Raw genomic sequence first — 12,713 nt, 5'->3', positions numbered from 1 at the left:
CCAAAATCCTCAATCAAGGTTTAAATGCCAAGCCTCTGTCCATAATTTGAACGCCTTAATCTTGTTCACTCTTACTTCTACCTCACCAACTAGTAACAGGGCTCACATGTCTAGTGAACCCATGAGGAAAAAGGTTGGGAGATTAGGTGACTCCTGTCCCGCCTCACAGTGAAACAAATAACACCATCTCAACCCAATAAATCTCAAACTCTGGAGTAGAATAGCTTCCAGGAAGACAATGCCTTGATCCCAGCCCCATTAGCAAAAGACCCTTAGAGATGTTAAAAGGGTATGAACATTTTGCATTTGCTCTAAAGTTTAAGTGGCTTGTTCATTAAACTATTGTCAGTAGGCCTCTAATGCATAACTCTTGTATACTTGCAAGTGCACAGACCAGTACCTTTAGAAGTATAAAGTTAATATATTTATGCTACTGCTCTGCCATTGTCTAAACATTAGATTCTGCGTCTGTTGATAGTGCTGCATTGCACACACTACTTAATTTGAGCCGGAGGCCCACTGGCAATCACTTTTGGGGACCACGACTTATTTTTAACCTTCATACATGGACACCAAGCAAAAGAGAGAAATGAAGGAAGGAATAGGAAGAAGGGCTGAAAAACCCAAGAGAGAGCACGATTAAGGAGTAGAAAGTGTAGGGACGTAAGCAACCAGGGCTACACAGCCTTGGTTTCCAGCAGTTCGACACTAGGCAGCACCAGGGGAAGGCTTCTGACAAAAACCTTCGCACCAGCACTTGTTCTTTTAAAAATTAAGCACTGATCTTACCTATTATACTGTAAATCTGCAAGCACATCTTCCAGTGTTTGAAGACACAAGGCTTGGCCAGGTTACCTCAACAGAGAGCAAAGCCTACTGCTGAGAATCTCTAGTGAGATGCCGACACTGTGGAAACAATGGTAGGAGTGGAGACGGAGTCTAAAACGGAGATCTCCTAGCACCGAAAGAAGAAAACCAGTGTAAACGATTAACATTAGCGCCAACCCACACTGACACAGTGATTTTAGGAGTACCCTAGTTCACTACATCAAATGCGTCAGACACATGTAACAATGATAGCAGCTGGAGTACTCTCACTTCAAGGATATGTAGACCGTGAAACCCCTACAGGTTGCTGTCACAGTCCAGCAACATAGGAGAATGTAGATTTAAAAGCCTCAAGGAGGGTGTGTTTGTCCATGTGGTAGGGAAGGAGAACCAAAACACTTTTCCAAACTTTGTACATGGTCTTAACTTTTGAAAGTCCATGGGTCCAAATCATACTCTTTAATTAGAGGGGTAGTTTATTAATTTCTTCAAAGAATTACTACATAGGGATTTTGTAAGGCATTTTTTGGAGGTGGCCAGCTGCGAGCTACAGGAGATATCAGACTTTACTTTTGGAATTTCTCTGAAGACACAGTGATGGCAGCCATTTCGTACGAGAGCTAAATACAACAGCATAAGATTAGCACAAAATCTGATGACTGCAAAGAGTGCCCGAAGTCTGTTGTCTGTATAGTTTATTAGGGGCTGGTAAAATTAAGCTTAAGAGATCTACTTTACGATCCGAGACATTATCCTTCAGACTTTAGCTTGTCAAGTGATTTCATTGTTTGCAGTTATCATAAACCAGTTGAACTTTACAGTATTATGTTGTCTGAAGGTTATTTAAATAAAGTGGCTCAAGGAATACTTTCAACATGCCTGGTTGTAGCTCCTTAACCCTAACTCCATCAACTTCTTTCGTTTTCCCATCTACACTGTGATACGGGCATATACAAACCAAGCACCACTAAATCTAAATTACTGCAAAAGTTCCCAAATACAACAGACTTTACAAAGGGATGCTCTGAGGATTATGGCTACTGTGTAAGCATGATTTTATTTAAACTTTGAGCAGTTTAAAATGTTTTTCCCCATCACAGATAGCAGGGCCTACAGATAAATTAATCATAAACACTGGTCTCACATGGGTACATAAGAAGGTTTTGTACCATAGTTTCCAGATTTGAACATCCTATAAACAAGAGTCTTACCAAATGGCAAATAGCAGATACACACTGGCAGACAGAGAATAAGACAATCAAGGCCTTGCTTGAAAAGTGGGGAAAAGAAAGCAAACCATAAAATCCACTTCTGAGAAAAAGGTATCACTAGAAAAGAACCTTCCAATTCCATTTTGACGGACTGAATACCTCTAATTTTTCGGAGTCGCCTAAAAACTGGGCCGTTCATAAGAAGGGAACCCATGAAGTGTCCATAAATATCTCATACCTTAAACCTGTGTGACAAATGGGCACAAATGGATAAATGGGGTCTCTGACAGAGGAAAATAGCACACTCCTCTGAAGGACACACGTTTCTCATGAATTAGGGCAACCAAAGGAAAAGAGCAAACCCAGGGAAGCATACTCAGAATCCAGGACAGTACTGCTTGTTGCTTGCCATGAAGAGAAGTTATTACTACCCAGTAACTGCAGAGGATCATATAGAGATGTCACACAAATACTGAGCAGAACTCAGCAAAGGAGCAAGTTCTAAGCAATACCTTAGGTTGATCTGCTTGAAAATTGTGTATGTTTTTGTTAAAATTGAACAGTTCAAAAGTGAGTAAAAGTAAAGCCTCCTCGCCATGGTTTTTGGTGAAAAAAAAACACACTTTTTGTCCTTTGTTTCCAGACTACTCGATTAGTTGTGGAACCACCACCACATTTAAGTGGTGAGCTACACATAGTTGCCAGTATCCAGATGGCAAAGAACTATCAATGATCTGCACTGCGCAGTGCAGGAGTTGGTCGGACATTACATTACTGATGTTGTGTTCGACTTTTTTCTTAAAGCCACCAACCAGCCACCTTGGCCAAACTATAACTCAGGCTGTAGTCTCCACTAACCCGTTCAGCATGAACAAATGGCACAGTCCAAGTAATAGTTGTAGTCAGCAAAAGTTTCAGTAGTTCCTTCTCACCTGCCTCGAAATCGAGCATAGACAGTGGAGTTGGCTTTAGAAGGCAACCGCCACAAGGGCATGTCACTGAATCTTTGTGAAACCTACATTTCGCAGTAAAGAATCAAGGTTCAATGGGACAATCAACTGACGTGATAAAAGAGATTAAACCTCAATAGGGATTTTTCAGCAAGCCATTTACAGCACTATTGCTAACCCAGTTCCATCTTCTCATAGGAACTTGTTCAAAGAGAAATTATTCTCCACGTGTTTGCTGAATATGTCAAATTATCACTTTCTCTATAATTTTGTCTAGAAGGGCAGACTGCAACTGATCTACAAGATTAGCCTGTAGGTCACCCATTATCCAACAGTAGTTTTTTGCATGAAATGTCAATCTGAGTCTATCATTAGTTCTTGTCATTGTTAGTTCCTTATCAAAAGTCTCCAGCCTCTAATCCTTGCCTCATTCAACAAGTTTGGTGAGGCAACGATTAGATGCCCGAGGTTCTTGATAAGGAACTAACAATGAAATTAATGAATGAATGGGACCTAAACAAAACTATGGCTGTAGGGTTTCAAAAAGAATACAGCACACATCATTTTCACCCCAAAAAGGTCTAATGACATCTGGCCCGCCACAAAATCCATGCACTAGTTTTGACTGAACACTGCTCAAACCTTAATGCACAATGTGTATTTCAGCCAGCTGTACATGGACATGAACAGTCCTCTCCCACCCATCTTACTCGACTTTCCCTCTGAAACCAGTTGCCAATGCATCTGTAGTCAGCTATATGTGATACAGTCTCTGAGAATATTTGCTTTAAGATTGCATGTATGAACTACGTGTGTACACTAACCAGCTTCTGCATCAGCTATGATCACTTCTGAAATGCCTATACTCTACCTATCTATCAAGTATTAAGCTTTGCTAAAGGTTTCAATATTAAATCTCTCTACTCAGGGTGGGTGTTCCTTTTCGGTGAAAGCTCTGAATGCCTGTAGTTCATCTTAATATTCTCTACCTCACTGACAATTACCAGGAAAACACAGAAGACTTCCCAGTTTGCCTAGGTGCCTTTTAAAAACCAGCAGTAAGCGACGCTTGAGGGTAGTGTGTGCTTTAAAAGTACTGTCACTCAGCTCCCAGCACATCAAGACTAAACTGAAAATAGTAAAAACTCTCCTTTTCACTCATATCACTGACCGCAGCTAAGCTCCCTCTTTCAGTACACACTTCATGAACCACGATGCTTGCTGGGCAACCTTGAGTGCCAAGCAATTGGAAAATCAGTACAAGCGGACTATAAAGTGGCATAAGAGCTGCACAAATCCAAACTGAATAAATGACGCTTGGCTAAAAAAGTAAGACTACCACGGCTGCATTACCGTAAAGAACGAAAAGCAGACAACAGCCAGCGCTATATGTAGGAACAAATTAACATATCTTCTAGTATGCGCAGTCTTTCAAAAGCAAGTATCAAAAGGTGGAAATGTTGAAAATATGCTCCAGTAGTCTAAAAGCAGCGACCTTCACTGAGTAGCTGTAGGAATCACGGCAGTGTTACTCACGGGCATGTATTGTTGACTGTACCCTCAGGGCAGGAATGATAACAGCTACAGTTCAGAACCGGTAGCGGAGGAAGAGGCGCCGCAGTCTCTCCGTCCTTTTTCCCGTTATCAATGTTCTTCTGCACTGCATTCCGTAGATACATTTTGTCTTGCAGATGGGCTATGAGAGAATGACAAACTGTTATTTTCAAGGCAAACTACCAGTTTCAAAATCATCGTGCCAATTATTGTGCAGATTCATTGTTAAAATATGATCAAAGTTGACGTCCAACTTGTCGAATTGTCTTACATATTCTAAGAAAGTGAGATTTGGAGGCTAAAAAGTAAAGGTCTGAAGGGGTCATGAAGAGGTTGGGGGAGGGGCACAGCAACCTCCTACAGGAAAAGTGGCCTGCTTTCCAGACAATCTATTTGAGAACTTGTGAATGGACGCGCCAGTGGCACTCACCTGCCTCTTGGAATATTGGTCTTCTCTGACCTTTGCACAAAAAGCTCATGCCATCTAATCTCTACAGGACTGGGTGGGCATTCCCAACGTGTATCTCTCTTTAGTTTGCCTCAAATACCTTCTCTCTGCTGCCTATTCCTTTCCAGATAAAGTGTCCACTCTTGTACCTTTAGGATTTGTGCCCGATCACTTCTATGCTACATTTCTACAACTAAGAGGATGGCTAGAACTATATGTGGATTGGTCCTGAAAAAGACCCCAACAAATTGTTTAAGTAACTTTAAAACATATCAACAAAAATACTCTGTTGACTGTTCACTATGTACAATTCAGAAAAATAAAACTCAAATTATCACCGGTCTCTGTGTGACTTAGTAAATACAGCCAAACAACAACATGGAATTTTCAAGAGCAGTGCCCATCATATTGCTATTCTTACGCAGCGCCTGATTTCGTTACATTCCTTAATTATGTTTTCTTGATTAATTTTACTGAAACAATTGCTCACTGATGAGCATATTGTACATTCATTTTTAGTTGTGTTTTACATAGCTACAGGAATAACTGTGCATAAACACTTAAAAAGAAACCACTTTGCTTTAAGTATGAGAAAAATAGCTACATTGTAATTCTAACAGTAAAAAAACAGTTAAAAAAAACTGAAAAAAGAAAATAGAGACTAGCAAACAGATCTCCTAAATTAGAGACAGAAACTAAATTAAGGAATTAATGAAAGGAATTAAATGCAACAACCCTGTTGTAACTGGTAACCAGCATATACACACATCAACTAGTTGCTTACTCAGTAATTACAATTCTTCTTGTTAACAGGAATCTCTATGACTGCACTCCAATTTACAGCCTTCAGTGGCAAGAATCACAGAGCCCACTGAAACAGTATTAAAGGATAGGTCAGGGTTTGTCCATGCAATCGTGGTGCTAAATACTACCACAGCTTAAACTTCAACAAGATATTCAAAATAAGAGGACAACTAAAGAAGCCAGCAGAGAGAACAGAATAGAACCTAGTGATCTTCTGTGGAAGAACCAACTGAATGTATTCCTTGTGGCGAGAGCAAGAATGATTGCCTGGAATTGGACCCGGTGATAGAATAGGCAGGCCCTGTCTCTAAGTACAAGTTACTGTCTTGGAAATTGCATCCAAGGACAGGTTTGTGTGCCGAAGCACCAGCATGTAAATAGAGAAAAGAGAATCATCAGATATTATTGATTTGCTTTAGATTATGATATGCTTCCATTTGGAGGTGGCAGTCTTCTCTGTCAAGGAGTAGAAATAGTGGAAGAGTTCAGAGCTTTACATTCGCTCTGCTTGTAAGTAGGATAGGTGGAGGTGACGCAAGGGGGAGTGCCCTGCTAGCAGTGCCACACACAGATCATGGAAAAACATGTGTTTGCTCTTTTCAGAACGTGGTGTACAGAGTGGCAAACCAAATGGAGATACAGGATCATGGATGTCCATTCACAATGGAACTGAATCTATACAGAAGAGCGATGCTTCATTTGGACTTGTGATCTTAACTCTGGACAGCATGTGCACGAGTCCTGCAGAGGAGCTAATCTGGTGTTACACTTTGTGCAAGGATCACTTTATAACGAGAGAATATTACTTCTGCTGAGCTGAGGATATACTGATAGTGAAGCCTGTCGACTTCACTCATGGCTGGAGTTCCTACACAAAGAGGACACTGTAGGGCTTGCTATGTAAATTTCATACCAGATCCTACATAAGGGTAATGTAGAATTGTAGAATGATCACAATCTTTTAATTTACACATATTCTGTTTAGAGCTATCACAAAATGAGTCTGTAGTACGTTAGGTTCTCTAAACCCCCCCAGGTGCCCAAAGGACGTACTTATAACTGGAACAAATGAGCACCCAAGTGTGTGTGTGAATGCATCCATCCGGATGGCACGAATAGGTTAACTTGCACAATGGGTCGTTTGTTGGCCGGTGGTAGCAGCTGTGTGTTCAGACCTATAGAAGGTGTATCTAATAGGATCTGTGCCCCCGAAGAATTGAAGCACTGGCACTGTAGGTTTCTGCCAGACTGCCCACCTCTCCAACAACCAGAGGTGTTGCACCATAAGCGTCTGTCCGGAGTAGCTGGCTTTTTCTCTCCTCTCACCAGCAGCATTGCCCATTGTCCTACCACCTGGCAATGAATGTGAGTGATCTTCAACCAGAGAGGGAGAGGCACAACCTGTGGTGAAGCAGGTGCTGCAGCACGGTTTTCAGTATACTTGTCCCTTTTCTAGAACTAGTGCCAACAAATACCTTAACATCATCTCTGCATTTAGCCGTGCCAACGGGTCATACGTCTGAAACTCCTTATGTCAGGAACATCATGAACTTTAAACTAACAGTTCACAATGAAAAAGTAATCTTCCTTTGTGAAGTTACCGCAAATGATAACTATTGCGTGCTGAAAAAACACGTCACCAGATTGAATGAGTCTGGCCTCTTCAAACAAGCAATTTTTATTTGTTTTTGTTAACATATGCAATAGGCATAAAAGGTTAAAAAACAATAATAAGTTAATTATACTGGTATCTAGAGGAGTGAGTGTAGGTTCATAAAAAAAGTAAAACATGATTTAAGGCTAAACTAAATAAAGTAAAATAATAAGATGAAAGTAAAAATGAAAGCAGATATTGGCACACCAGCCCTGAAGTGGACTATCTTTTAGTCAGATGTGCACAAATGAAAAAGCAAAAGGCACAAATAGCGATGAAAAGAGCCACAGACTGAAGTGGGCTGACCCATTGCTTCGTACTGTGGTGGGTGGAAGCAAAATGTGAATGACACTTGAACTAACTAATGGATGAAGAGGGTGGCAGAAAGCCATTGCATGTATACCCAAGTCATTTTTTTATTACTAATGTCTTGGAGAAAATGAGGATGCAAAACAACTGTTTCTGGGTTAACCTAAAAGGTGCTTCAAGATCCCGGAAATCGGAAAATTTGTCCTAGGATTCACATGAATATGTTAAGGCAACGTTTTGTGACTGTAGCACTCCAATACATTATTGCTAGGCCCAGATGTTCTGTGGCAAAAGCCACGGTGTACAACATAGTCTAGGAGTTAATTTCTCTATCACATTGACTGCGTGATCTGAGAGCATGCCATCTGTTTCGCTCAATTGACAATGGTGTCTCCCAATCTACTGTCTGTACAGATGTTAGTTCTCTGCATTTTATGAAAACATTGAAAAGAGGAAAGGTTGCTGAGTGAGGAAAATCAGGCAAATAGTTTAGTGTCTTTGCCAACCTTTCCTTATGGAACTAAGATCCTCTGGTATCAAAATACTTGATACATGTAAATTTCACCTGATTCAGAGATATACTTAGGTGGTGCGCGACTCAGTTGAAAATAACTTATTTTACTGAGCACCATTGACCTTCCGCATCAGTCACGATGTTGCAGAGAGGACCATCTGAAATCAAGCAGCCCAGGTTAAAGCATAAAGGAATAAATACGGGACACTGACCTTTCGCCCAATATCCCCAATACAAGAAAGGTACAACCAGAGAAAGTACTTGAAGAACCTAGCAAGAGCAATGGACAATCATCCCACCAGACAGTAGCTTGAGAAGTTAGCTACTCAGGTAAAGAAAGACTAATACACCTAAATACCAAGACTGAAAATATGATCCATGAATGTGGTTCATTTCGTTTAAACTAATGGCACCAAAAAGCAAAATAAAGCCAGGTAATGTGTGAAGGTTTCCTGAACTGCACATTAGTCTGTATTAGAACGCATTGCCCCTAAAAAGATATGGTGTATGGAGAACCTAAAACTTATACGATGAACGTGTGAAGGTCCAACACAGCATAACTTCTCAAGTGAAGACACTGATCTGGTGCCAGTGACCTACTTACGTGCCACTTGGAGTGGCCAAAGAAGATGGCAGTTAGTCGCAGCAGGTTTCACCTTCCCACTACCACAAACCGACCACTATACATTACAAAAACGTTCCAGAATGTCATACAAGAACTTTAATGCTTTCCCTTGGAAGTTAATGTATATTCTGACGTCTTCTGTAATGCAGCAAAACAGAAGGGAAGTATGTTTAAAATCATAGCTCGCCTGGCAAACTATTCTGAGATTTTGAACACAAGAGCAAGGAGAGGAGCCACTGGACTACTGGAGGTAGGCAAAGCGTATACCATCTTTGGGTCTGTGGTTTGAGTGTTTACACCTGCAGTTCTGGCACAGAGCTGTCTGCAAAGGAATTCTAGAAATGTAGGACTGCTTTAGAATGGGGTATGCCACAAAACCATAACCAGTCTAGGAGAAAATGAAAGGGGTTATTAGGAAAGTGTGGTAATTAACTACAATCATGCCAATGTTTCAATCAACTTCGCTATAGTTCTGTGGCCTTCAAACTTTTTAATGCCCCACCCCCAGTGAAGATGAAAAAAATCAGATCCACCCCTCCAATTACTCTATTACATTGGCAATGGTTAAACATGTCTAGACTTATTTAAACATTGCAGTTAAGTTATGTTACTGTTTTAAAAATGCAATCAATTGCAAGATGCCAAACACTGTTCTGGCAAGGTAGGCCTTCCTAACATTAAAAGTACCCACAGTGTGATTATTCGGGGTGGGACAGTGTTTGAAGAGCATTCAGAGCCCCTTCCCTTTTGACACACATTTCCAATTAGGGTATAAATGTCATAACATGTTAGTGATGGGCCATTACAGAGCAGTTTACAGCTGCTCATCTTTTTTCATCTTAAAACAAAGCTCCCCCACTCCTCCAGGATCATTTGAAAGCCCCTAGTTTGAAGACCCTTGCTCTAGTTCAACAAACATAAATTTGCAATGTTAGATCTTTTTTCAGGGGAAGAGATCTAGGTAGCAAGTTCAACAAGTACTGGCAAAGCCAGCAGATTTAACACACACACACACACACACACACACACACACACACCCTAACAAAAAATTAAAATTACCTGCTGCAAATCACATTTTATCAAGCATTTGCAATGCAATATGTCTCACATTTGCTTGAGTTAGAGCTATTGTAAATGCATAACTGGACTTTTCTTGCCACATAAATTGGTCAACCCTACTGCATAATTTGGGCCTCTGCCACATAATTGCAGTGGCCCTGCATATAACTAAAGCACTTCCATTTACCATCTTCCTCTATCTGCAGCAAAAAAATGAAAATATTGCTATTATTTATTATATCTATTTATATTATTATTTTGAGGTCTTCCCCAACCTAGTGCAGGGACCCAGAGGTGACCTAGTCATAAAGAGCATGTCGTTCTGGACCACCACACACTAAGTTCTGAGCAAACATATTTTGTAAAAGGAATGCCCCACAAAGCATTTAGGGGGCGAGTTTCCAACGGCAGTGAATACTGTAGTATTTTGACTGTACTGCTCAGAACAGCCCTTAGAGGGCACTACAATAAAAGTATAGTCAGCCCTTAGAGAGCATAACCACATGAAAACAGAATGGCATAAAGTAATGCAGTGTAACCATTTATTTATCCCCTAGAGGGCGCAGTGCACTGTCATGCCTAGCAGGCCTACTAAAATAATTTTATAAATAAGGTCCTTAAAACACAAACTACTCCCAGCTGTAAAACAAAAGTTTCAGCCATGAGAGAACTTAAAAAGGGACTGAATGGTGGGGGGGTTATTATTTTGGGGTCCCTCCAGCCTAGTGTGAGGACCCAGAGATGACCAAGACAGAAAGAGTGTGTTGTGCTGAACATTTTGATGGTGGTCCCGATTGCCCTAGGATCACCACAAGCTGAGTCATGTGGAAAAAAAGATTTGGAAAAGGAATGCCCTACAAAGCATTATGGGGCAAGTTTCCAAGTGCAGCAAATATTGCAGTATCTTGAATGTAATGCTCAAAACAGACCTTAGAGAACACCAGAATAAAAATAGCATTTGTAAGAAACATGGTCATGTAAACATATAGTCAGCCCCTACAGGGCATAACCACATGAAAAGAGATTACCAGAAAAAAATGCAGTGTAACCATATATTTAGCCCCTAGAGAGAGTAGTACCTTACACATTTTCAGGCCTAGTAGGCCTATTGCAATAATATAGCAAACAAGGACCTTAAAAAACACAAAATACTCAACTGCTAAACTTGTACATAAATTGTACTCTTCTAAAGCACTCCTTCGATCGAGTTTGTGCTAAATGAAACTTCTTAAAAATAACTAAATAAATTACAAAAGACTATACGTAGCACCAAGCAGAGAGGCAAACAAAAAAAGAGGAAAGTAGTGCGCAACACTGAGGTATGTGGCTGATCGTGCAATAATCCATGTAACAGGGTCAGTCTCCAAGGCGTTAACACAGCAGCCTCAAGGCGAGACAAACGTAAAGCATTTACCTATGCAAACATGGGAATTTTGAAAGGCAAGCCAAGGAAAGAATGAAAGTGATCAGCGTGGTGAATGCCCACAGAAGTAGATTACACCATGTCAAAGACATCGCATGCACGTTGCCTATGCTCGACGTCAAAAGGACTGCTCTGTGTTAACATGCTAATATAAGATACATAATTAAATGTGTGTTGACATAGGCCCTCATCACAACCCTGGTAGTCAGAAGACTGCCAAGGTGGCTGTGGCAGTGTCACCGCCGACGGGCCGGCAATGAACACTGCCAAATTAGGAGCTTGGCCGAAGCCAAACTACTGAGCCTCCCCCGACCCACCACATTACCGTGTTTCCCCAGGCTGGAGGTGAGCACGTCCAACATGGCGCATGGCGTGATACCGCTAATGGTATCACGAGGCGGTAGACTGCCAGAAAAAACTGGCGGTCTTGCACTCTGGTGACACCAGGATACACATGCACACACATCCACATACCCGCACACATGCACTCACATACTCCCACAAACACCCCCCCACTCACTTGTGTCATGCACCCCCATTCACACTTACATGCACACACAAACACCGCACTCACACACGCATTCACTCCCCCTCCCCCAGTGCATACATACATTCACCCCTCCCCCATGCATTGCATACACGCATTCACCCACTCTCCCCGTTCACTCACACAAACATGCACCACCCTTTCCCGTCCACTCACAAACACTCACCCCATGTCCCTGTCAACTTGCATACACATGCACACACATACATGCACTCAACCCTTCCATCTGCTCAATCGCACTCACACACTCAATCGCTCACACCCGCACACACACACTCACGCACTCACCCTACTCCTCCCATCCACAAACTCACACTCACTCCCCTCTCTCATCCACAAAACCTCACTCACCTCCTCTGCATCCAAACACTCACTCACCCCATGCACAAGCACTCACACCGACACGCACCCACAAACATCCTCCTATCCCCCGCATTCACAACATGCACTCACACACGCAGACAGACAGACACACACACACACACACACCCTCCCCTGTCCGATGATCCACTTACCTCATCCATCGAGGAGGTTGTCGGGGTGGAGACGGGTTCTGTTGCTTCCACTGCCAGCAGAGCCTCGTCATCTGGATACCACCACACCGTATTACGGGTTGTAATATGGTGTGCAGTCTCTTTTTGGCGTGGCAGTACAGCTTCTGCACTGCTGACCACCAGCACGACTGCTCTTGGAATTCCACCCGATTTCGGGTGGTCTTAAGACTGCCAGCAGTGGCGGTATTTCGGTACCAGCAGCTTCGGCAGTCTTTGGAAAAGACCGCCGAAGA

The 12,713-nt window shown here is 41.9% G+C and overlaps 1 protein-coding gene across 4 annotated transcripts in view; it reads right to left on the bottom strand.

Annotated features, from left to right (window-relative positions):
- Positions 1 to 12,713, bottom strand: part of BMPR1B (bone morphogenetic protein receptor type 1B) — a 384,328-nt gene that overhangs the window by 57,856 nt on the left and 313,759 nt on the right. For all 4 annotated transcript variants that reach the window (XM_069238141.1, XM_069238156.1, XM_069238148.1 and 1 more), the window contains exon 2: positions 4,526 to 4,685. In XM_069238141.1, coding sequence (XP_069094242.1) covers positions 4,526 to 4,668 — 143 coding nt within the window. In that variant the 5' untranslated portion in view covers positions 4,669 to 4,685. The remainder of the gene's footprint in view (positions 1 to 4,525; positions 4,686 to 12,713) is intronic.

The sequence above is a fragment of the Pleurodeles waltl genome, chromosome 1_2, assembly GCF_031143425.1.
Source record: "Pleurodeles waltl isolate 20211129_DDA chromosome 1_2, aPleWal1.hap1.20221129, whole genome shotgun sequence".
Lineage (NCBI taxonomy): Eukaryota > Metazoa > Chordata > Amphibia > Caudata > Salamandridae > Pleurodeles > Pleurodeles waltl.
The sequence above is the reverse complement of the archived record's forward strand: the minus strand, read 5'-3'. Positions and strand labels throughout refer to the sequence as shown.